This window comes from Vespa velutina, chromosome 2 (assembly GCF_912470025.1).
Source record: "Vespa velutina chromosome 2, iVesVel2.1, whole genome shotgun sequence".
NCBI classification, from domain to species: Eukaryota; Metazoa; Arthropoda; class Insecta; order Hymenoptera; family Vespidae; genus Vespa; species Vespa velutina.
In genome coordinates, this window is record NC_062189.1 from 8,700,902 (window position 1) to 8,723,164 (window position 22,263).

Here is a 22,263-nt window from a genome sequence, read left to right on the forward strand (position 1 = left end):
TAACTTTCCTTATGTACAATACTTGTCAATTTTATACGCAATTAGAAACTCTTTATGATTTATTCTGTTTTATAATAACATCGTTGAATTCTTTTTAATTTGTTATGTTTTTAAAGATCAATACAAATTGATATAATTTATAAATCATTGTAAACTTTATACTTAATATAGAACAAGTACATAGAATAATCTTTGTATATTGATAATTTTAATTCGTAATAAAGCAATAAAACTAGTACTGTTAAAATATGTTATTTCTTCGCTGTGTGTGTTGATACCCTGATATTTATAAATTATTAATTCTATAAATCTGTACATAAGTAACTTCAACACACAATATTCTAGACCCGTACCACAAGCTGCAAAAGTGTTAATAAAAATCACTTTAATTGTTATGAAATTCTAAATAATACAAGATATGAAGGGAAAGGTCTAACATAACTTTGTGATAAAAATTAATTGCTAGAAATATCCTCATGTACATGATGGTGGAGGCTGCTGCTGTTGTGAGGGAAGGGGCGCTGCCGTAACAGCTGCGACTACGGCAGCAGCAGCATAGGACGAAGGGTCCGATGGGTCGAGAAGAGACGGCGGTGGCGGTAAACTTCCTCCTCCACCTCGTCCTCTTCCTCGACCTCTTCCTCGACTCCGACCACGGCCCCTCCCCCTTCCGCGTCAACTCCGCCTTTCAGGCATCCCTATGTTGCTCGTTGTCTTTTCTAGGAAAGCCAATGGGCCTTGAAGTGCACTACTTCCAACACCACCAACTGGAAAACTTGTAGGTCTACCACCAGTTACTCCTACTCCACCTTGAGCCATGAACATGCCTTGCTGTCCAACTGAGACGCTGACTCCTTGAAGACTTGATGTTGGTGGAGGACCTGTACCTTGTTGCACCTGAAAATCCAATTGATACATGAAAAAAGGTTTCATTGATCTTATTTTATAAGTTATAACTGAATATTTTGTATTAAGCTTATTTGAAGGGTTTAATTGTAAATAATACAAGTTTGGTACAATGGTAATTTTGTTGCAGGTCAACATTTTTATCATTTAAGAAATTTTTTCTTATACGCAATATATTCCTAATTTCAATTTTCTACTGAATTTCTCTACATGCATGCATATGCACAGACAAATAAGTATGTAGATAAACATTGAGATAGGTTTTTATGGTAGTTCCAAACTGATAGGATTATACAGGAATGACAATATTTAGGCAAGGAAAATGAAAGAAAGCACAATGTTTTGCATGAACAGAGATTTATTCTGCAAACTTCTACTTGCATGTAAAGACAACATAAATAAGATATATATATATATATATATATATATATATATATATATATATATGTATATGTATATGTATCAGTATATATAATATATAATATACTGATATATATATACATATATATATATATATGTATATATATATATATATATATATATATATATACATATATATCAGTTTGCAATTATTTAGGTAGATGCAAACTTTTCTTTTCAACTTCATACTACATCTACTATCTAAATATAAAATTGTGTATATTCATACATAATGTATTTTAAAGCATTTGCAGCAGGAACTTTACATGTAACTTTATGCTACCCCATTTAATAGACTTTTAACTTATCTTTATAACCATTGAAATTTTGTTTGATAATCCTCGATTTTGCAAATGCATAATGCATACATGTTTACATGCAAGAAATAATTTCTTATAAATAGAGAAGTCTTATAAATATACAAAATATTTGAAATCACACATACACGCGCACGCACACACATGTGTGTCTCTCTCTCTCTCTCTCTCTCTCTCTCTTTCTTTCTTTCTCTCTCTCTCTGTTGCGTGTATATAAGTGTATGTGTGTGTGTATGTATCACATATGTGCACATTCGCGCGTGTATATGTATAAATACAACGACAATGACAAAGAAAATGTACTAACCATGAGATAAAAAGTGTAAAAAAATAGGAGTTTGTCTGTATATATTTTTATCTATACCAAAATATGTGGAGTGGCACGAGTTTCTTTTTTAAATCTACAAATGATATTCGTATATACAATAATTTGTGAGGGTATATAATTGAGAGCTTATTAAGTCTGTTAATGTAAGCAGCCATACCCTATGCATAATCTTATATTTTATTATTGCCTTTATCAGTTTTATTATGTTAGTTTTGGCTAAACATTTGTACATATTTTTATATTAGTTGTTTGGCACCATTTTACAACAGTGATACTTTCTTTATATAGAGTTTATATTTTTGTATTTTTATATCGCAGTTAATTATAAAAGCACTTTAAATCTTTTGCATTATATATTACACTTCTATAAATAGGAATTGTATAAGGCACTGATTACATACAACAATAATATAAATTTTTTGTTCTACATCAGGACCATTCTATATATTGTCCTATGTAGCCTATACATTAAAATAAACAAAATAGATTCTAATATCTTCATGAGTATTCCAATCAAAATAATTTACTTAACAACTATTTTTTTTATACATATGTACTTTTTTACACATACGTATACATGCATGATTTGGACATATATTTCTGTTCACATGTGCACCTATATTTAAATTGTAAGAAATGATATAAAAACTTAATTGAAGATAATAAATATGCTGTTATAGTAAAAATGAAAATACTACATTGAGTACAATCTTATAATGCAAATGAGATTGTAAGATGCATTTTTACCATTAACAATCTTAAGAACTTTTCAACTAAATTAGTACTCATTTATATGAATACATTATATTTCAGACCCCTTCCCATTATTAATCCAAATAATTAGAAGTATACTATATTTGTTGGTTGATCAAATGTAAATTTTATATTAATTAATGTTATGGAATAATTTTTCTAATGCCTATGATTTTTACTACCTGCTATAAAACAGGATTTATGACTTTAGGTTTAACGGTATTACTTAAGTACCTGTTGTTGATGAAGTTGCTGTTGTTGCATTTGATGTTGTTGTAGATGTAATTGCTGTTGTTGTTGTTGCTGTTGTTGTAATTGTTGTTGATGTTGTAATAATTGCTGTTGTTGCTGCATAGTGGATCCTCCACTGCCATTTCCAGTTTGTTGATTCTGACCACCTTGAGTTCCATTTGGTAATCCTACGAATCAAATAAACTGTTATATAAATCTAAATAAAATGCGAAAGCATATTATTTACCATTAGGTGCAGGTCCTTGTGCAGGAGATTTAGCCCATCCTTGTAAATCTGATAATAAATTTTGCCAAACTGCAATCTTATCATAATGTCTTTTAATTAAATCTTCTTTTCGTGCTAATTCCAGCCTTAAATCAGAGATGTCTTCTTTTACTACCAATTCTGGTTTTAATGCTGATAATAGAAATCTTTTTTGTAAAAAGAAAGCTTCCATTTGTCTAGCCAAATCTGTAAATCTTAAAGTGACTTGGTCTACTTCACAACGAGCTTCTTCTTTGTCTATTGTTAAACCACTGCTTATACCCATTCCACTGCTGCTTGATCCTTCATCCTTTGTTAATATACTTAAACATTGCTATAAGTTAAAAGTTTTATTAAAAACTTTACTTTAAGCAATTAAGAAGACAAAAATTTTAATAAATATTCAAAATATACATAAATATAAATGAAGATTTATTTGTATTTTCAATAATATGAGTAGAACAATAAAATGTAATAGAAAATAAATTACTTTTAGTACAACATCAAAGAATTTACCTGAAACGCTTCTTCAAACTCGTCAACTAGGTTACCATTACCATTGGTTGGTGTTGCCATTTTGATTGCTATTCATATATAATACTTTCTATATAATGTTTAAAAATTGTATTACTCCTTTTTCTCAATAACCAGCAGTTATATTTATGAGCTGGTAAATATAAAAATTGAAGTTGATTGTGCAGTTGCTCTAATTTTAAATTCATAACCAAGAACTGCTAAATTCGTCTTAAGTCCAAAATATTGAAGTTGACTCAATGAACTTTTATAACATATTAAAATCGTCTAATTAAATAATATTTACTTTATTTTGCATATTAGAAAAAACCAGAAATTAGAGATTTAATAAAATATTAAATCTTTTTATCACAGAAATCTTATGTGATAGTGCCACCTAAGTTATTATTGTTTAATACAACTTAGAATAGTTTGCACAAAATATACGTTCATAGTAGATATAATATGAGCAAACCTGGCTGCTAATAAAGTTCATAATTACAGCAACGTTATCTAACCCGGCTTAGGCACTTAGGTTAAAGAAAAACTGGAGACTGAGCTGATTCATTTAGTAGCTTCAACTTCAGTGATCGAAGCGCTACCTAGTGATAAATTTTTTACTTTTTTGATTTTAATCAACTTTTAAAACTCGAAAATCTGTTCGTATGTACAACATACATACATACATACATACATACATATATATATATATATATACATATATATATACATGGTGCGCTAGATATCGTTATCGCTCATATTTGTTATTGTCATTAATTTTCTTTAATTCTAGGTATTATGAAAACTGAACTAAAAGTATATGTGTTGCATACGAAGTATGAGCTTTTTATCATAGATACATATGTAGGTAAGCTTTTAATATACCTATCTTTTCATTCTCACCTGAAAGATATGTGTATAATGTTTTAATTAAATTTATAAAAATTATTTATATAAAATATTTGCATATTTAGATATTTATAAATCTTTAAATGTAACGTGCAAAATTCTAGAAATTAAAATTTAGATAACTGCGCAAGCGTCGTATTTCCTTTCATCTAAGTTCACGGTGTACATCTACAGTCACGGTTTCAGGTTTGGCTTTGGCCTGTTGGCTTGCCATTTTGTGACGCCTCGGAAACGATTTCAGGTAAACAGTTTCTGCTGTTGCTTGCCTGCGAGGAGACAAGAATTATGTCGAAACGTAGGATTGATGTTGTCGATCCCTATATCAAACGAAGAACGTAAGTAATACAAATGTTGATTTAATTTTTAAAGAAGAAAAAATTTAATGGTGGATTTTGCCATGTGCATTGTTACTCATTTTTTGGATACATAGTGCTATGTTACATATGTGTTTTAACAGTTTTAGATTGTATTTTCGTCTGTGTTAAAAATTATCATTTATATGAAAAATGAAAGAAGAGAATTAATTTTACTACAATATCTTAGAATGTAACAGAAAAAGTATTCTATGTCGTCGATTGTTTGCTCTACTCATTCGTAGTGGTTCTCAACCAAGTTTATTTTGCACGATTACCGCGTGCAGCCGATGTCAATATACTAGTTATAAAATCGAAGAAGATACAAAGACAATCATAATAGATTGTTAGTAATGTGTCTTATTGCAATGATGTTATGCATTCAATCTACATACATGTATAATTATTTTAAGTCATTTATACTTTTGGAAATATAAAAAAGTTACTATTGTTTTTAGAATTGGATCAACATCTAATAATGTGCCTGCAGCTCCTACTGACCCAAAAAATCAAGTTCAAATTAATCCATATAATGGACTTCCTTATACACCACGCTACCATGAATTTTATAAAAAGAGGATAACACTACCTGTGTTCGAATATCGTGTTGATTTCATGAGGCTTTTAGCAAATCATCAATGCATAGTGCTTGTAGGAGAAACAGGATCAGGAAAAACTACACAGATACCACAATGGTGTGTGGAGTATTCAAGATGTATAGGAACTAAGGGTGTAGCATGTACTTCACCAAGAAGAGTAGCAGCAATGTCTGTTGCACAGAGAGTCTCAGAAGAAATGGATGTTTGTTTAGGTAAGGTTTAATTAAATATTCTTTAATTTATACTTTATATGAATTTTCATATCCAAATATTTAATAGTATTTATTTTAAACAGGTCAAGAAGTTGGATATAGTATTCGTTTTGAAGACTGTAGTTCTCCAAAAACTATGTTGAAGTATATGACAGATGGTATGCTTCTACGTGAAGGCATGTCTGATCCTATGCTTGAAGCATATCAAGTAATTTTACTTGATGAAGCTCATGAAAGAACTTTAGCTACTGATTTACTTATGGGTGTTTTAAAAGAAGTGATAAAGCAAAGACCAGATTTAAAGCTTGTAATTATGAGTGCAACTTTAGATGCTGGAAAATTTCAACAGTATTTTGATAATGCGCCACTCATGAATGTACCTGGTAGAACACATCCAGTTGAAATTTTTTATACGCCAGAACCAGAAAGAGATTATTTAGAAGCTGCTATTAGAACAGTTATTCAAATACATGTGTGTGAAGAAGTGAGTGGAGATCTACTTTTGTTTTTAACTGGACAAGAAGAGATTGAAGAAGCTTGTAAAAGAATCAAAAGAGAAATGGATAATTTAGGTCCCGAAGTTGGTGAACTTAAGTGTATTCCACTATATTCAACATTACCTCCAAATCTTCAACAAAGAATTTTTGAACCTGCTCCTCCAAACAAACCTAATGGTGCTATTGGTCGAAAAGTTGTAGTATCAACTAACATAGCAGAAACATCATTAACAATAGATGGTGTAGTCTTTGTGATTGATCCTGGGTTTGCCAAACAGAAGGTAAATTTTATTACCAATAATTTTCGTTTATTATTTACCGAGATACATTGATTGATTAGTGGACATGTTTTGATAGGTTTATAACCCCAGGATTCGTGTAGAGTCACTTCTTGTATCACCAATTAGTAAAGCTTCTGCACAACAACGTGCTGGTCGTGCAGGTCGTACTCGTCCAGGCAAATGTTTTAGGCTGTATACAGAAAAGGCATATAAAAATGAAATGCAAGATAATACTTATCCAGAGATTCTGCGATCAAATCTTGGTAGTGTTGTGTTGCAATTAAAGAAGTTGGGGATCGATGATCTGGTATTTTTTATTATAATATAAAAATATTTAAATGAAAGTATAATAAAATAATAAATATTTAATATGTTCTTACACTTATTATCATAGGTACATTTTGATTTTATGGACCCACCTGCACCTGAAACTTTAATGAGAGCACTGGAACTTCTCAATTATTTAGCAGCTCTTGATGATGATGGAAATTTAACAGATCTTGGAGCTGTAATGGCAGAATTTCCTTTGGATCCACAATTAGCCAAAATGTTAATTGCTTCTTGTAATCACAATTGTAGTAATGAGATACTTAGCATTACTGCCATGCTTTCAGGTAAAGTTTTATAACAATTAGAAATATATTAATGTTATTAGTTAGCAATTAAAAAGAGAATTTAATATGTATAAAACTTACTATTTATATGATTTTTTACTACGAGTAAGCGTTAAGAAATTATTTTAGATGTAATTAAACGAATTTATAATAGTAAGAAAAGAATTAGAGTCAAAGTCGTGGTAAGTTAGCATGGTAGTGTATTGATGAATGACGTTGTATTAGTCCCACAGTGTTTTGTGAGGCCAAATGAATCAAAGAAGGCAGCAGATGATGCAAAAATGAGATTTGCCCACATCGATGGTGATCATTTAACATTACTCAATGTTTACCATGCTTTCAAACAAAGTAAGTAAATTTTTATTTTATTTTTTTTCTGTTGCTTTTTTTTGCAAGATATTTTTAACTAAATATTGTTCCTTAAAATTATATTAGATTTGGAAGATCCACAATGGTGTTACGACAATTTTGTCAATTATCGATCTTTAAAAAGTGGAGATAATGTCAGACAACAATTAAGTAGAATAATGGATAGGTTTGCTTTGAAACGCACTTCTACTGACTTCACGTCAAAAGATTATTATATAAATATAAGGAAAGCTCTTGTGAATGGTTTCTTCATGCAGGTATTAATGCACTATATTACATTACTATAGATACTAATCACAGTTATAATAGTCTGTATCCATTCTTTGAAACTAGGTGGCTCATTTAGAAAGAACAGGCCATTACTTAACAATTAAGGATAATCAAATTGTACAATTACACCCAAGCACTTGTTTGGATCACAAACCAGAATGGGTGATTTATAATGAGTTTGTACTCACAACCAAAAATTATATTAGAACAGTTACTGATATTAAACGTAAGAATACTCCTATTTCCTATATGAAATATACAAAATACAATTTATTTTGCGATAAATGTTTACAATAAATAAAATTTATATTTTTAGCTGATTGGTTACTAAAGATAGCACCACAATATTATGATCTACAAAACTTTCCTCAATGTGAAGCAAAGAGACAATTAGAAGTTATTCAAGCCAAACTGGATTCAAAACAGTATCAGGAAGGATTCTAACCTCTATACATGTTAGATATATTTAAATATCACATAACATGGCTGAAAATTTTCGATCAAATAATTTATGATAGAGAAGGACATGTAATTGATTGGATTATCAAAATTTAAATATGTCACATTACTGATTAGAAAATGTGACTTAAAAGTAAAGTTCCTTTCTCTTCAATTTCATCTTATAAAATGAGATGCAAAAATAGAAATCAAGAACATTGCGACTTCATAAAAAAACGGAAGCTTGGATGCTATAACAAATAAAATATCCGCAGCTTAAAATAGGAAAGAAATGGAAAGTAACAATCTATTGATGTGGATCGCAATTAAGACACAATTGAATGATAAATGATTATTTATGTACATTTAATAAAATCTAGTGGTTAAGTGATTTTACCAGTAGAATTTGTTGGAAGACATTTACACATTTCGAATGTCATGCTAGGAAAAATAGATTAATTTTTGTATTAAATGTTAAAGGAATACACCAAACACAGAATAAGTGAACGGTTACTTACGTAATTAAAAAACCATTTTTGTAGCCTGTAGCCAGAGAATTTCTATCTTGTCTTCGTCTCACTTTTTACCTACAATATGTGTAGGTTTTGGATATTAATTCATCGTAATGTATCAATCCCTTTCCCTTTTCTCATACAATGTATTTATTTAATTTTTCTATGTTGAAATGTACGGTTGCTGTATTATGCACAAGTACTGTCTATCTCGTGCACGGCTACGCTGCTATGGTTTAGTTATGAAATATGTTACAGGGTGACAGACAACGTTACTCGAAAAGCAGTGAGACATTTAGAGGAACTACAATAAATGTGATAGTTATATTACACAAAGGGGGACCCAACTTATAATTACAAATTATCAACAAAAAATAATGAGAGGAGATAACTTTATAACTTAATATAAAAGTTAGCTCTGATTAAAAAAAAATCAAATTGTTCTAATTTATGAGTATTAGTATAATGAAAATTACAAGTTGCTGTTATTTTGTAAAGAAATAATTTTCAATATAAAGATTCATGAATTATATAATTTAAATTTTTTCATACATGACATACATCTTAATAATTATAATTAATAAAAATATTACATTTATTATCAATACTTTTGATTAATCTTAGTAGACAAAGTATAAATAGAAAAATGTATGATGTATGCTATGGAAATTTATGATCCAAATTTTCTAATTATAATAAGTTATGATTGTAGTTAATTATGACTTGATATAATAAGTTATGATCAGTTAATCAATTGAAGGTAAAAATTCTTTTCATATCATAGATTATAAGTAATTGATAAATGCCTTTATAATACTATTTCGATATTAGAAATGAAAATGTTAGATTTTATTGATTCAATTAGATTTGTCAACGAAGTAAAAGAATTTCACATGTCCTTACTTTTTTAATTCAGCATAGCTGAATGATAAAAAATATGAGATTATATTTATCTAGTATGCATTATACAGTACAAAGAATATACGGTACGATGTAATACATATATATGTACATATATATATAATATATGTATATATATATGTATATATATATAATATGTATATATACATATATATATATATATATATATATATATATATATATATATGTATAGTGTTTAAATTTATTTTGTGAACATAGATTTTGATTACAAAATTAAGGTCTCACTGTTAGTAATAATTGTCTTGCTACACTGGAATATAATTATTTCATTTTTTAAATAAACAGTAATAATATTGCAAAATTAATAAGGTATTGCAGTAACCGCCTTTATTCTCACAAATGCTGTTTTATTATATTGTACCACTTCATTCCAATAAAATAACACGATTATATATTTGGCTTTTGTTTAATTAAATTCTCGTGAAAATCATTACTTTAGATTTTTACTATAAGAAGAATATTATAATCAATATATCAAATTGAAAATAGATATTGAAATTAATTTATTAAATTTATTGACTAATCTTTTTAAGCGTATAATAATAAGAATATATATTATTTCGAAATTGTGATTTTAAAAAATGAGAACCACTGTTAAAGCACAAGACTCGTAGTATTTCATCATTCAATATACACTTTCGTTAAAATCTTCTGAAAATCATGGCATCGATCACGATACCGGTAGCAATGAAATTTGCCCGTTTTTCAACAGATATCGTATATCAAATGAATAAAAATTCATTGCTCAGGTAAATATTTAGAATAGTGCATCATAAATATGACCAATCAAGTTCGATTCCTTTTATAGTTAGTTCTTTTCAATGATATTTGTGATGTATGTAAGGTTAACTATTAGATAATCTATTCTTATTAGTTGATTATTGCTTATTATTTTATTTTAATAGTTTAATTTTACTGATTTTTGTAATAAAAAATTAAACAATACAATTAATACCGTGTACGAAATGTATAAATTAGTTTGATTATTTGTTTGATCACTATATGGTGTGTGAGTGTGCATGATTAGTACCTGTGAAAAAATGTTAGTCAGTGAAAAAATTGTAGTCAGTAGAAAAGTTTAGCAGCTCTTTTTGCATATTTACATTATTTTGCTATTTTGTTTACATTAATATATTTACATTAATTTGCTATTTTATTTTATGAAAAAAATTATTTTAATTCTAGGTTGTCTCGAACATCTCGCATTTTTCCTTGGCAAAAGCAAGGATACAGTACAGTAACTGAAGAAAAAAATAACGAGGGAGGTGCACAAACACCATTGCAAGAACCAACAGCGACTGAAAAAAAGTTAAAAGGAGAAATGGAACTTCTCATCAAAGAAATAGTGGAGCTTAAAGAAGTAAAAAATACTTTAGAAGATAAATATAAGAGAGCATTAGCTGATGGAGAGAATCTTAGAGTTCGGTTGACGAAGCAAATTGAGGACGCCAAACTTTTTGGTATTCAAGGTTTCTGTAAAGATCTTCTAGATGTAGCAGATGTGTTAGGAAAAGCTACTGAAAGTGTGCCTAAGAGTGAATTAACAGATAAGAATCCGCATTTAAAAACGCTTTATGAAGGTCTAATAATGACTGAAGCACAACTACATAAGGTAATATATAATTAGTAAATACAATATATTATAATATAGATTACATAATGCAAATAATTACAGTAATATATTGATAACAGGTTTTTAAGAAACATGGTTTAGTATCCTTAAATCCTATCAATGAAAAATTTGATCCAAACCAACATGAAGCATTATTTCAACAAGTAAGCAATTTTAAGTAAATATAATATATATAACATATAATATGTATATAATAGATATTCTATCAATTTTTAAATAAATAATATATAAATGACCTGTTATATTTTTTTAGGAAGTAGAAGGAAAGGAACCAGGAACAGTTGTAGTTGTATCGAAGATTGGATATAAACTACATGAACGGATAGTTAGACCAGCATTGGTTGGTGTAGCAAAAGGATAACTTTTATATACTTAAAATAAATTCTATAATATGATAGATTATATAAACATGATAATTTGTTAAGTGATATAAAATGGAATGACATAATATTACAGTAATTTAATATAGAAGACATTTAATAGATTTACACAATGAAATGAAGTCATTAAAAATATGTCGAGTTTATGACAACTGATAAACAATATTTTTTATTTATTAATAGACTGTTATACAATGTATGTTTCATTATGAAATAATTCTAATTTTGTTTACATTACAGCATTGCAAAATAATACTTAACATTTTCACAAATCTGTTGATATTTTTTTTAAATGTAAATGAATTTTTACTTATTAATCAGTATAAACAAATATATTTAAATATTTTATATGATCAGTAGAAGATTATAAGCGGTAAAAAGTGTAACATCTCTATATAATATATATTTTATCGGTTCTATTTTAATTATAAAAAATAAATATCAATGAATAAGTACCAATAATTATAAAAATACTACAAATTCTACGTAAATGATGGAAATACGATTTCCATATGTGATAATATATATGTAACTGCTAATATCACAGGTAAAAATATGGTATGAAAAAATTTATTACTTAACATCTTTCAAATACTTTGTATAAATTAGGTAAACTGGCTATTTGCAATATAGTTGAGTCATGAGCAAAATGTTTTGGAGGTAATAAACTTTCCTTAATTGCTGGATATAAAATATGTTCTGTAACATATTTCCAGTCATGTGTATTATGAATAGGATTCATTTCACTGAAGTATTTTGCTGTTTCTCTGCAAATATTTTGGAAACATGGCTGTTCGGTAGTCCAATCAACCTCTGTTGATAAGCGCAAAATATATATTGGTAAGCCTCCCTCAAATGGAAAGTACTTATCTGAAAATAAATATATTATTTTCATATAATATCGTAGAACAATAATTAACAATATATCATTATTACCTAATAATATTGGTAATGATTTTAAATTTCCTTTTTTATCTATGACTATAGAAAAATATTCTTTCATCATATCTGCTTTTTCTAATAATAATTCTTTCACGTTCGTAGCTAGTTCTTCTTTCGAACCATCTTCTTCCGTCCATCCTGCTTCTTCAGTTTCTAATCCTAAGATGGCTAAATCATATAATGATATTGGATCCTAAAAATAAATAAAAAATAGTAAAAAGTAATAAAGAATCATAGATATTCTAATATTAAGATATTTTTAATAGAGAACTTATTTTACATGCAACTTACTGAGAATTTTATGACACCATAATTAGCAAAATCATACAGCATAATTTCATAGAATAGTTCCTCTCTAAGTATATAGAACAAAAATTGATTTTTTAGTTTTAATTATATACAGGAAAGATATCAGATATGTATCAGAAAATTATACTTACGCTAATTTTTTGGTATTGCATATATATAAATTTACACCACTTTGTATCAATGTAGATACTTCATCAATACACCCAACAAATATTAAATTTGATAAAATTTCTCTTAATCCTTGGTGACAGTTATCTTCTACTTGTTTTCTTAATTTTAACACACTAGTTAATTTTACTTCTCTTCTAAAATTGTTTACAGAATAAGATTTGAATTCCTGTATTGATTTATTTTCTTTAGTAACACTTTGTTGAGATATGCAATCAATATTATCTGTAGTACATTGTTCCATTTTATTATCATTATTTTGTTCTTGTATATTAATAATTGGTTTTATTTGTGGCAGTTCTCTTTCCAAATCTTCAATATTCTTATTACCGAAATATTGATATACTCTTTTACGTGCATTTTTTGCAATTGAATCATTATATTTATTTATTTCGTATTGTTTTTCATTACATGAATCATCTGAATCAGCTTCTGACATTAGTAAAACTTCTCGGTAAGTATTCAGATTAATATTATTAGTAGTAATAACACTATTATTTGATGTAGATGCAATTGCTTCTGATAAAATGGGTTGTGTTGATTGATTTGTAATAGTATTTAAATGTCCAGATTCATTATTTTGTAAATACTTTTCATGTAATTCACTATTTTGTTTGAGAAATGCATTTTTGTTTGTTATATCTATCTTTTGTACATCTACAGAAATATTATCTGTAACTACATTATTTTTAGTATCATTTGACATTTTTAATTCAAGCACTTTTTCAGTTTGAAGATTTGATTCTGTCGTTTGTTCAGAACTATTACTTCTAGCTATTTTCATAGCAGTATTTATAGTAAAATTAAACTTATCAAGCTTTTGATCAGAAGAATCAGTTCTGATTAAATCTCTTTGATGTATTTTCTTTTGTTTTCCTGAATTATCCTTCTCAAATTCAGGTAGAACTTCTTTCAAAGTTTCCTCAGTGACATCTACTTTTGGTAAGCGTGCCTGCAAGTAAAAGGTTCTTGAAGCACTATCACCAGCTAACTTTTCATCCAAAGCCAATTTTACTTTTTCAATTATAGAGTCTTCATGAAGAAACCTAACTTCATGTTTTGTTGGATGTACATTAACATCAACATTATTTGAATTAATCTCCAAGGATATGTAACAAAATGGATGAGTCTTTTTTGGAAGATATACTGTATATGTCTCCTCTAACATTTTTTTAATTGCTGCAATGAATAACATCTATATTAATAGGATAGAAATTTTATATAAACTTTTTAAATTATGTTTATAATATACTTACGGGTAGATTCTACAAGACGGTTATTAATAAATAATAAAAATATCATCCGTTTACTTGTGTAATTCGGATTTGTTATTAGAGCATGCATTTTAAATTGATAACTTTCATCTTGAAGCTCAATCTCTAATAACTCTCTTGCCACTGGATTTCCATATAAAATTCTTATATTATTCATTTTAGTAGAATTATGTGTTGTTCGAACCTTATAATAGTACAATAAATTTAGATATATAATGAAATATAAATATTATTTTAAATATTTTTAAATTAAAATAACTTTGAATAATTATTTTACTTGTGGTGTTGTCTCTCCATGTTTTTTTAATATAAATCCAACTTTGGGATTATGTATAGCATATTTTATTACCACATCTGTAATTTTAGTAAATTCTTCGGATACATTGGACAATGCTTTTCGTCTAGTTGCAACATTGTAAAACAAGTTTTCAATAGTTATTGTTGTACCTTGATTACCAGCACATGGTTTTGGTGGTTCTTTCAATTTACTGTCAATATATGTTGCTCTAAAATATTAATTCAAGTATAATAATAATTATTCTTTCATTTCTCTTCATTTATCATTATAAGTAAAATATAATACCTATATGCACATTTTTCATCAGATGTTTTAGTTGTTATAGTTAGAAGAGCAACATGACTAATACTTGCTAAAGCTTCTCCACGGAATCCAAATGTTGATATTGCTTTGAGATCTTCAAAATTTTGTAATTTACTAGTAGTAAATCTTTCACATACAATTTCCATGTCATCTTTCTTAATACCTGTACCATTATCTTGAATCTGTAATGCATATACTTATACAATAAACATTAATATCATTTTAATATGCTCGATAAATTAGTATAAATACCTGTAATAATTTCAATCCTCCTTCTTTCACTATTATCTGTATATTCGTGGCTTTAGCATCTAAGCTACGATATAAAAATACATATAATGATAATAGAAATGCAAGGAATTTACAATATTAAAATATTACCTGTTTTCTATTAATTCCTTTAATGCATTTGCTGGTCTCTGAATTATTTCACCAGCTGCGATTCTATTTACTACAACTTCATCTAATTTCATAATTTTGGCAGGTAAATTCATTTTTATAAAAATAAATGAAACTATCCAAATAAACTTTTACAACAAAAATTTTCGAAGGTTATATACGGCGAGTTGACTTGAAATGTTCTTCGTTCCCGCCAGATTCATACGAACTATACCAAGCTTCATGGAGCAGCACTAATGTGCCTTTTATTTATTAAATGCCAATCGGAATATGTAATAAAAGTTTTTTTGCTCATTAGTTATTTTCAATATTGTTATATTGTATGTATAAACATATGTGTGTGTCGTGTGTGTGTATATAAAATGCAAAATATTTATATTTGAAATATTATATTCGAAGTTTATTTTAAATTTAAGAAATTTCACGAAATTGGCTAAATTTATTTTTATTTCATAGTTATATATTCAGATACTATGATCACAGATTGAAAAAATATATCTTGATTGATTTTTATATAGATAATTTATGTTCGCACCATATAATGTATCGATTGAAAAAATTTTTAACAGCCAATACATCTTCGATGATTATCTATAGTATTTTAAGAAATGTAGTTATTTGATATATAACTTTGATAATTTACGCCTACGAAATTTCATATAAAAATTTCATATTTTACATATAGGTTATCTTTATTTTTATCGTGAATAATTATATATATATATATATATATATATATATATATATATATATATATATATATATATCATTTTATCGTGTTAAATTTGCATTTCTTAATATAGTTTCGGATTATACATAGAAGTTTCGTTGTATATCGTACTAGAAACGTCATGAACGTTCATGCATGTAACAACACAACACATATTTATTTCTATTCAAGAATGCCTTACAATGTATAAATAACTAAAAAAATTCAAAGGAAATAAAAAGAACATTATAATTGTTATATAAATTCGTTAATTTTAATATTAAATAAGTAATACGATGTCCGATCATTACGGAAAAGTTGATATTTAGATCAGAAGAAATATTTGGCGCAGTAAAGAGAAATGTTTTTCGCGATGTTAATTATAGCTACGAACAATTTACGATATAACGCGTCCCAGTACTTTCATCCCTTTTCTTGCTTCAAGACAAACGCAATTATAAGCTATACATATATACATATATACTCTATATGCATGCCAAAGCCTGACCACCAATGGCGAGCCAAGATCATCGAAATGGACATTAGGATTGGTCGGTCGAAGAAACTTCTCGAAGCGGGCGATTCAGTCTATTAAAACTTCCCCGTACGGAAAAGTTACAGAAGTCTTGCAGCCACGAGTGATAAACGTTGTCTAAGTATTCGCGACAATTTACAGATTATCATTTTTATTATCAAAAAAGGAGTACAAAGAGTAAGTACATTTTATTCGTTTCCGTTTTTTATCCCTTTCCTTCTTGTTTTATTTTAAATTTCAAAAAAGTTGGGTATTTGGACAATTTTTGTTGGATCAATTTTTTATCATAAATGTTTTATCATTCAAATTTGATCGAAATTGTCTACTTTCTTTCTTGTCTTCTTTGTTTTGTGAGATTTAAGTAAGCAAAGGATGAAGATGAAATAGAATATGTTCTTCCTTTTATATTCAATACTTATAATGAGCTTTGAATGAAATAGTCATTACGGAGATCGATAAATCCTATTTGGTCGACTGTGTTTAAAATTTCATTCTAGGTGATATCGTACAACGTATATTTGGAGACAAAAAGAGATATAAGATAAAATTTAATTCGATCATAAGCCTTATTAAAAAAAAAAGAAAGAAAAAAACAAAAGAAAAATGAAACATTACATAATCATATCTAAATTGAAAGTGTTATTTTCAGTTCTCGTAAAGTAGAACGAGATTCGAGAAACTTCGACTCAAGTTGATGCTCGAAGCGTATCTACGTAAATCAGTATAAGAGTTAGCTGACGAAAAACAGGTTATTCTTAACTGTCCGCGGGAATATATGAAAACAATACGATATAATATATTTTTATTTGTCTTTCGACAGAGACAAAGTGTGAATCATGTCAAAGGCTCCGGCGGTTGGAATCGATTTGGGTACTACGTATTCCTGCGTAGGTGTCTTTCAACATGGAAAAGTTGAAATTATTGCCAATGATCAAGGAAATCGGACTACGCCAAGTTATGTAGCCTTCACCGATACTGAACGATTGATCGGAGATGCGGCAAAAAATCAAGTTGCTATGAATCCAAGTAACACAATTTTTGGTACGTATTTGTGTTGTCATTAAATAAGTTGAAATGAATTAACAGTTATATCTTAGTTTTGTTATAAATTTCTCAATTATGACGAGCAAACATAAGTTTTCTCACGTTTCGAAAAATCGATGTGATTTTCATTTTTTAATTAATGATTGCATAGATATTACAAAGTAAATGAAAATTTAATCAACTTAATTATCGATGATAATAATTGTATCAAACGTATTAAATACGTTTTGATTTTCTTTATTTGTTACATGCTCATGTTAACGACCTCGTGCAATAGTATAAATGCAACACACTATGTTGTGTCGTGAGCACGTGATGATCCAAGATCAGCGTAGTATTTATTCGTTTTGTGACATATAGTATCATTGCGACATAGTATTATAACTCGTAGAAAAACTCAGCATGTATTTTTAATGTTTCTGGAGAAAAAATATAACGTTAAAGACAACATTTTACCTTCTTCGCAGTACAATTTTTTTGGAATAATATTTCATCATTTTTAATTATTAATCTTTTTTAAGATGCGAAACGATTGATTGGTCGCCGTTTCGATGATTCAACGGTACAGAGTGATATGAAACATTGGCCTTTCATTGTGGTGAATGACGGAGGTAAACCGAAAATTCAGGTTACATATAAGGGCGAAGTGAAGACTTTCTTCCCAGAAGAAGTGTCTTCGATGGTCCTGACGAAGATGAAAGAAACGGCAGAGGCTTATCTCGGAAAGACTGTTACCAACGCCGTTATCACTGTGCCGGCTTATTTTAATGATTCTCAGCGGCAGGCAACGAAGGATGCCGGTGCAATAGCTGGTCTGAATGTTTTGCGTATTATTAACGAGCCAACTGCTGCCGCCATAGCCTATGGTCTTGATAAAAAGACGTCAGGCGAGAAGAATGTGCTGATTTTCGATCTTGGTGGTGGTACTTTCGATGTTTCCATTTTGACGATCGAAGACGGTATCTTTGAAGTGAAATCGACGGCTGGCGATACTCACCTTGGTGGCGAGGACTTTGACAATCGTATGGTCAATCATTTTATCCAGGAATTTAAGCGAAAGTACAAGAAAGACTTGAGTAGCAATAAGAGAGCTGTTAGACGCTTGAGAACGGCTTGTGAGAGAGCAAAGAGGACCCTTAGCTCATCGACGCAAGCTAGCATTGAAATCGACTCATTATTTGAGGGTATCGATTTTTATACTTCTATCACTCGAGCTAGATTTGAGGAACTATGTGCCGATCTCTTTAGGAGCACTCTAGAACCGGTGGAGAAGGCTTTAAGGGACGCGAAAATGGACAAGTCACAGGTGCATAGCATCGTCTTAGTTGGTGGATCTACCAGAATACCGAAGATACAGAAACTCTTGCAAGATTTCTTTAATGGCAAGGAATTGAACAAATCTATTAATCCTGATGAGGCTGTGGCTTATGGAGCCGCTGTACAAGCCGCTATTTTGCACGGTGATAAGTCCGAGGAGGTTCAAGATCTTCTGCTACTTGATGTTACGCCGTTGTCCCTTGGTATCGAAACCGCTGGCGGGGTTATGACGACTTTGATTAAGAGAAACACTACGATTCCTACGAAACAGACTCAAACGTTCACCACTTATTCGGACAATCAGCCAGGTGTACTAATTCAAGTTTATGAAGGAGAGAGAGCTATGACCAAAGACAACAATATCTTAGGAAAGTTTGAACTCACGGGAATTCCACCAGCACCGAGAGGTGTGCCACAGATCGAAGTTACTTTCGACATTGATGCCAATGGTATGTTAGAGAAGGTTTGCTTGAACAATTTAAATCAAATAGTCAATCAATAATAATCTTATACATGTTATACGTTCTTTATCATGTATGTTATTTAATATACGTTTTTTATTTAATTTTTCAGGTATCTTGAATGTCTCTGCGATTGAAAAGTCGACTGGAAAAGAAAATAAAATCACGATTACCAACGATAAGGGCCGTTTGTCAAAGGAAGATATCGAAAGGATGGTAAATGAGGCTGAGAGATATCGGAATGAAGACGAACAACAACGAGATAGAATCAGTGCTAAGAATGCTCTCGAATCTTATTGCTTCAACATGAAGAGTACGATGGAGGACGAGAAGGTGAAGGATAAGATAGATGCTTCAGACAAGCAGAAGATTCTTAACAAGTGCAACGAGGTCATCTCTTGGATGGATAGTAATCAGCTAGCAGAGAAGGAGGAATTTCTGGATAAGCAAAAGGAGTTGGAGTCAGTTTGCAATCCCATAGTTACTAAATTGTATCAAGATGCTGGCGGTGCTGCTGGTGGGTTTCCTAGCAGACCTGCTACTGGTGCCGGCGGTGGCGCTGGTGGTGGACCCACCATTGAAGAAGTTGATTAAAAATCATCTCATTATATCGAGCATTTTTTTTTATTATGTCTTTTATAATTTATTTATTTCTCCTTAACTCTTTGAAATGAACTAAATTTGATACTTGGTGGTGCATACATTATTCGTGTGAATCTATACTATCAGCTCCTTTTGTCTTTATATGTATTTTTTTTGCTGAATATGACCGTCACTGTACATGTTTTTATTCAGATAGTGCTTGAGAATATTTTTTTAATCTTCAATAAATGTTGTTTTTAAGAATTAGATGTTGAGATTTATCCGACTCGTCCTTATTTTTATTAGGATTACCATTGAATATTATTTATCGTTCTATTGATTCTCATTAATGATATTTATTTGATTTAAACGTTTTCAGGTTGATAGAATTGAACGAGGATTATCAAGTAAGTCGTAATAACACCTATGAACTAAAAAATATGAATTAAATTACTACTTGATCAAAGAATATAATGAAATATTAGGATAATTTGTTTATATTGATCGAATCCGGTGGACTTACACCAGTCAAGAGAGCGTTGTTTATTTCAAAGAAATCGCAGGCGGTAAAAGAGATTGGTTGTTGCTGAAGTTGATTCGAGAAATCATTTATTTCATTTCTGACACAGTCACGTTCGATATTTGACCGTAACAGATTTTCCATGCTGAAGTAGTTTAAACCGAATCTACCGATGTCGAGAGAAATTCGTCGACGATCTTCATGTTGCTGTTGTTGATGCATTTGTAACGAATAATCGTGTTCGTTGCAAATCGCCAGAATAGACGACGGTTTATCGCGATCCTTTTTCTCATGATTTGGAATGATAGAGTGTATTAATACACCTGTCTTCTTGAATTCTCGATTGGTTAGCGTACATACCCAGCACATCAGCGCGAATTGTCCTGCATAGATAATCCAAATGATGTTATTTATCAGCATGAAAGTGTAATTATGCTCAACAACACTCATGTAAATTCGAAAGAGCGTCGCAACGACCATCGTGAACGAATTGGCCGAGCAAAGAAGAAGTTGTACACCATGTATGTCATTTATGAGAGTCACCAACTCGCAAACACCTACGGAATTAAGTTTTGAGATTAAAATATTGACGATAAAAGATCTAATTTTTCTATAATCTCATTTACCATTGTGTAATTCTCTTATACGACGAATCTTGAATGCGATTAAGGAGGCAACCAACTTGTTGTCTAGTAGCTCAATCATTCTATTGATCTTTCTAAATCTATTACAGATCACGTAGACGACGGTATCGAAAACGAAACTGTTGATTGCAGACTGAGCGATGGTATAGTACAGAAGGAGGTCGGAAGCGAATATCTCTTCTGGTAAAGTGAAATAGTAATAGAGAGCATGTATTAATAGAGACACTGGTCCCAAAAAAAATGTCAATATGACGGCCAAGATCTGAACCGTCTTAATCGATCGTTCATTCATCGATACCTCCCGTATGATCTTTTTATTTAATTGTTCTATTTTATTCATTAGCAGTGGCCACTTCCCGTAATGGCTGATGCCATGGAAAACGTAATAATAGGATGAGACATAGCACATGACCTTGTTCATATAATACATGATCTTGTAAATATCGCTCTTAAAAATAGTACCAAAAGTGAAAAAATCAATGGCTCCGTATGCGACGATTACCGTGCAGATTCCAAAATGAAGAACGCGAACGATTATTGTAACAAACTTTGGTAATCTTTTCGGACGGGCTATACCAACTCCCAGAAACCAAGAGACATAAATTATCACGCGTAAAGTTTCTTCGGTCATCGATGTCGTTCTTTGTTCAACTTGCACGCTCATTTCGTCTTCCATTTTGTCGAATGTTTAAAACAAGTAAGAGTGAGATCACTTGAATGTCGCGTTTATTTTTCAAGAATACTGGATGGTTTGATACTAAAGCTGGTAGGAACGTTTACAATTTTGAGAGAACGTAAAAATCATGCGTTATGACCTCGTGTAAAATTTACAAGATGGTGATAAATTTAGTCGAAAGGACTTCATCGCGCCCTTTTAGGGAAATTAAATTTGGTTTCTGTATAGTACTACGCACGAAAGACACGCATTGTTCGTTCGTTACACGCATGTATATGTATGCATATTGGAAAAAACGAGCTTTATTTGCCCAACGACTATATTACAATTTTTATTATAC

At 29.8% G+C, this 22,263-nt stretch overlaps 6 protein-coding genes across 9 annotated transcripts; 3 read left to right on the forward strand and 3 right to left on the reverse strand.

Annotated features, from left to right (window-relative positions):
• Positions 1-368: 368 nt before the first annotated feature.
• LOC124957890 (mediator of RNA polymerase II transcription subunit 28-like) lies at positions 369-4,301 on the reverse strand. The gene is made up of 4 exons (XM_047515384.1): positions 3,737-4,301; positions 3,203-3,554; positions 2,959-3,143; positions 369-897 (listed from the first exon to the last, which is right to left on the reverse strand). The coding sequence occupies exons 1-4, from the start codon at positions 3,794-3,796 to the stop codon at positions 676-678; spliced, it is 819 nt and encodes a 272-aa protein (XP_047371340.1). The 5' UTR covers positions 3,797-4,301; the 3' UTR covers positions 369-675.
• Positions 4,302-4,828: 527 nt separating this feature from the next.
• On the forward strand, positions 4,829-9,338 carry LOC124946611 (putative pre-mRNA-splicing factor ATP-dependent RNA helicase PRP1). Of its 2 annotated transcripts, XM_047487497.1 has the most exons (10): positions 4,829-4,977; positions 5,100-5,341; positions 5,454-5,806; positions 5,890-6,584; positions 6,661-6,891; positions 6,979-7,198; positions 7,424-7,546; positions 7,634-7,824; positions 7,901-8,063; positions 8,154-9,338. In XM_047487497.1, the coding sequence occupies exons 3-10, from the start codon at positions 5,611-5,613 to the stop codon at positions 8,279-8,281; spliced, it is 1,947 nt and encodes a 648-aa protein (XP_047343453.1). In that variant the 5' UTR covers positions 4,829-4,977; positions 5,100-5,341; positions 5,454-5,610; the 3' UTR covers positions 8,282-9,338. The 2 variants fall into 2 exon arrangements, with proteins under 2 accessions (XP_047343453.1, XP_047343452.1); XM_047487496.1 differs by lacking the exon at positions 5,100-5,341.
• A 962-nt stretch (positions 9,339-10,300) lies between these two features.
• LOC124946616 (grpE protein homolog 1, mitochondrial) lies at positions 10,301-12,641 on the forward strand. 2 transcript variants are annotated; one of them, XM_047487508.1, is made up of 4 exons: positions 10,301-10,478; positions 10,915-11,341; positions 11,422-11,505; positions 11,616-12,641. In XM_047487508.1, exons 1-4 carry the CDS (start codon positions 10,390-10,392, stop codon positions 11,721-11,723), a joined length of 708 nt encoding a protein of 235 aa, XP_047343464.1. In that variant the 5' UTR covers positions 10,301-10,389; the 3' UTR covers positions 11,724-12,641. The 2 variants fall into 2 exon arrangements, with proteins under 2 accessions (XP_047343464.1, XP_047343465.1); XM_047487509.1 differs by lacking the exon at positions 10,301-10,478 and adding an exon at positions 10,734-10,771.
• LOC124946610 (DNA mismatch repair protein Mlh1) lies at positions 11,880-19,012 on the reverse strand. Its single transcript, XM_047487494.1, has 10 exons — positions 16,539-19,012; positions 15,418-15,677; positions 15,289-15,352; positions 15,019-15,218; positions 14,713-14,941; positions 14,418-14,619; positions 13,125-14,340; positions 12,976-13,039; positions 12,679-12,877; positions 11,880-12,612 (listed from the first exon to the last, which is right to left on the reverse strand). The coding sequence occupies exons 2-10, from the start codon at positions 15,528-15,530 to the stop codon at positions 12,320-12,322; spliced, it is 2,580 nt and encodes an 859-aa protein (XP_047343450.1). The 5' UTR covers positions 15,531-15,677; positions 16,539-19,012; the 3' UTR covers positions 11,880-12,319.
• Positions 16,521-20,347, forward strand: LOC124946612 (heat shock 70 kDa protein cognate 4-like). Of its 2 annotated transcripts, XM_047487498.1 has the most exons (5): positions 16,522-16,856; positions 17,329-17,427; positions 17,500-17,720; positions 18,245-19,489; positions 19,614-20,347. In XM_047487498.1, the coding sequence occupies exons 3-5, from the start codon at positions 17,516-17,518 to the stop codon at positions 20,093-20,095; spliced, it is 1,932 nt and encodes a 643-aa protein (XP_047343454.1). In that variant the 5' UTR covers positions 16,522-16,856; positions 17,329-17,427; positions 17,500-17,515; the 3' UTR covers positions 20,096-20,347. The 2 variants fall into 2 exon arrangements, with proteins under 2 accessions (XP_047343455.1, XP_047343454.1); XM_047487499.1 differs by lacking the exon at positions 17,329-17,427 and having other exon boundaries at positions 16,521-16,856.
• Positions 19,308-22,066, reverse strand: LOC124946615. The gene is made up of 3 exons (XM_047487507.1): positions 21,230-22,066; positions 20,607-21,160; positions 19,308-20,514 (listed from the first exon to the last, which is right to left on the reverse strand). The coding sequence occupies exons 1-3, from the start codon at positions 21,921-21,923 to the stop codon at positions 20,449-20,451; spliced, it is 1,314 nt and encodes a 437-aa protein (XP_047343463.1). The 5' UTR covers positions 21,924-22,066; the 3' UTR covers positions 19,308-20,448.
• Positions 22,067-22,263: the final 197 nt, after the last annotated feature.

What these genes read in the sequence shown, in the direction of transcription:
- LOC124946611 (XM_047487496.1), top strand. Translation starts at nt 4,928, where the DNA reads ATGTCGAAACGTAGGATTGATGTTGTCGATCCCTATATCAAACGAAGA. An exon ending in AGTTGGGGATCGATGATCTG is followed by an intron (nt 6,892 to 6,978) that starts GTATTTTTTATT and finishes TTATTATCATAG; the next exon opens with GTACATTTTGATTTTATGGA. An exon ending in CATTACTGCCATGCTTTCAG is followed by an intron (nt 7,199 to 7,423) that starts GTAAAGTTTTAT and finishes ACGTTGTATTAG; the next exon opens with TCCCACAGTGTTTTGTGAGG.
- LOC124946610 (XM_047487494.1), bottom strand. Translation starts at nt 15,530, where the DNA reads ATGAATTTACCTGCCAAAATTATGAAATTAGATGAAGTTGTAGTAAAT. An exon ending in GAGGATTGAAATTATTACAG is followed by an intron (nt 15,219 to 15,288) that starts GTATTTATACTA and finishes TATGCATTACAG; the next exon opens with ATTCAAGATAATGGTACAGG. An exon ending in CCGTCTTGTAGAATCTACCC is followed by an intron (nt 14,341 to 14,417) that starts GTAAGTATATTA and finishes TATTCATTGCAG; the next exon opens with CAATTAAAAAAATGTTAGAG.
- LOC124946616 (XM_047487508.1), top strand. Translation starts at nt 10,390, where the DNA reads ATGGCATCGATCACGATACCGGTAGCAATGAAATTTGCCCGTTTTTCA. An exon ending in AATAAAAATTCATTGCTCAG is followed by an intron (nt 10,479 to 10,914) that starts GTAAATATTTAG and finishes TTTTAATTCTAG; the next exon opens with GTTGTCTCGAACATCTCGCA. An exon ending in CTGAAGCACAACTACATAAG is followed by an intron (nt 11,342 to 11,421) that starts GTAATATATAAT and finishes TATTGATAACAG; the next exon opens with GTTTTTAAGAAACATGGTTT.
- LOC124957890 (XM_047515384.1), bottom strand. Translation starts at nt 3,796, where the DNA reads ATGGCAACACCAACCAATGGTAATGGTAACCTAGTTGACGAGTTTGAA. An exon ending in AGTTTGAAGAAGCGTTTCAG is followed by an intron (nt 3,555 to 3,736) that starts GTAAATTCTTTG and finishes TTTAACTTATAG; the next exon opens with CAATGTTTAAGTATATTAAC. An exon ending in ACAAGGACCTGCACCTAATG is followed by an intron (nt 3,144 to 3,202) that starts GTAAATAATATG and finishes TTTGATTCGTAG; the next exon opens with GATTACCAAATGGAACTCAA.
- LOC124946612 (XM_047487499.1), top strand. Translation starts at nt 17,516, where the DNA reads ATGTCAAAGGCTCCGGCGGTTGGAATCGATTTGGGTACTACGTATTCC. An exon ending in TCCAAGTAACACAATTTTTG is followed by an intron (nt 17,721 to 18,244) that starts GTACGTATTTGT and finishes ATCTTTTTTAAG; the next exon opens with ATGCGAAACGATTGATTGGT. An exon ending in TTTCGACATTGATGCCAATG is followed by an intron (nt 19,490 to 19,613) that starts GTATGTTAGAGA and finishes TTAATTTTTCAG; the next exon opens with GTATCTTGAATGTCTCTGCG.
- LOC124946615 (XM_047487507.1), bottom strand. Translation starts at nt 21,923, where the DNA reads ATGGAAGACGAAATGAGCGTGCAAGTTGAACAAAGAACGACATCGATG. An exon ending in TATAAGAGAATTACACAATG is followed by an intron (nt 21,161 to 21,229) that starts GTAAATGAGATT and finishes TTAATTCCGTAG; the next exon opens with GTGTTTGCGAGTTGGTGACT. An exon ending in ACAACGCTCTCTTGACTGGT is followed by an intron (nt 20,515 to 20,606) that starts GTAAGTCCACCG and finishes CATATTTTTTAG; the next exon opens with TTCATAGGTGTTATTACGAC.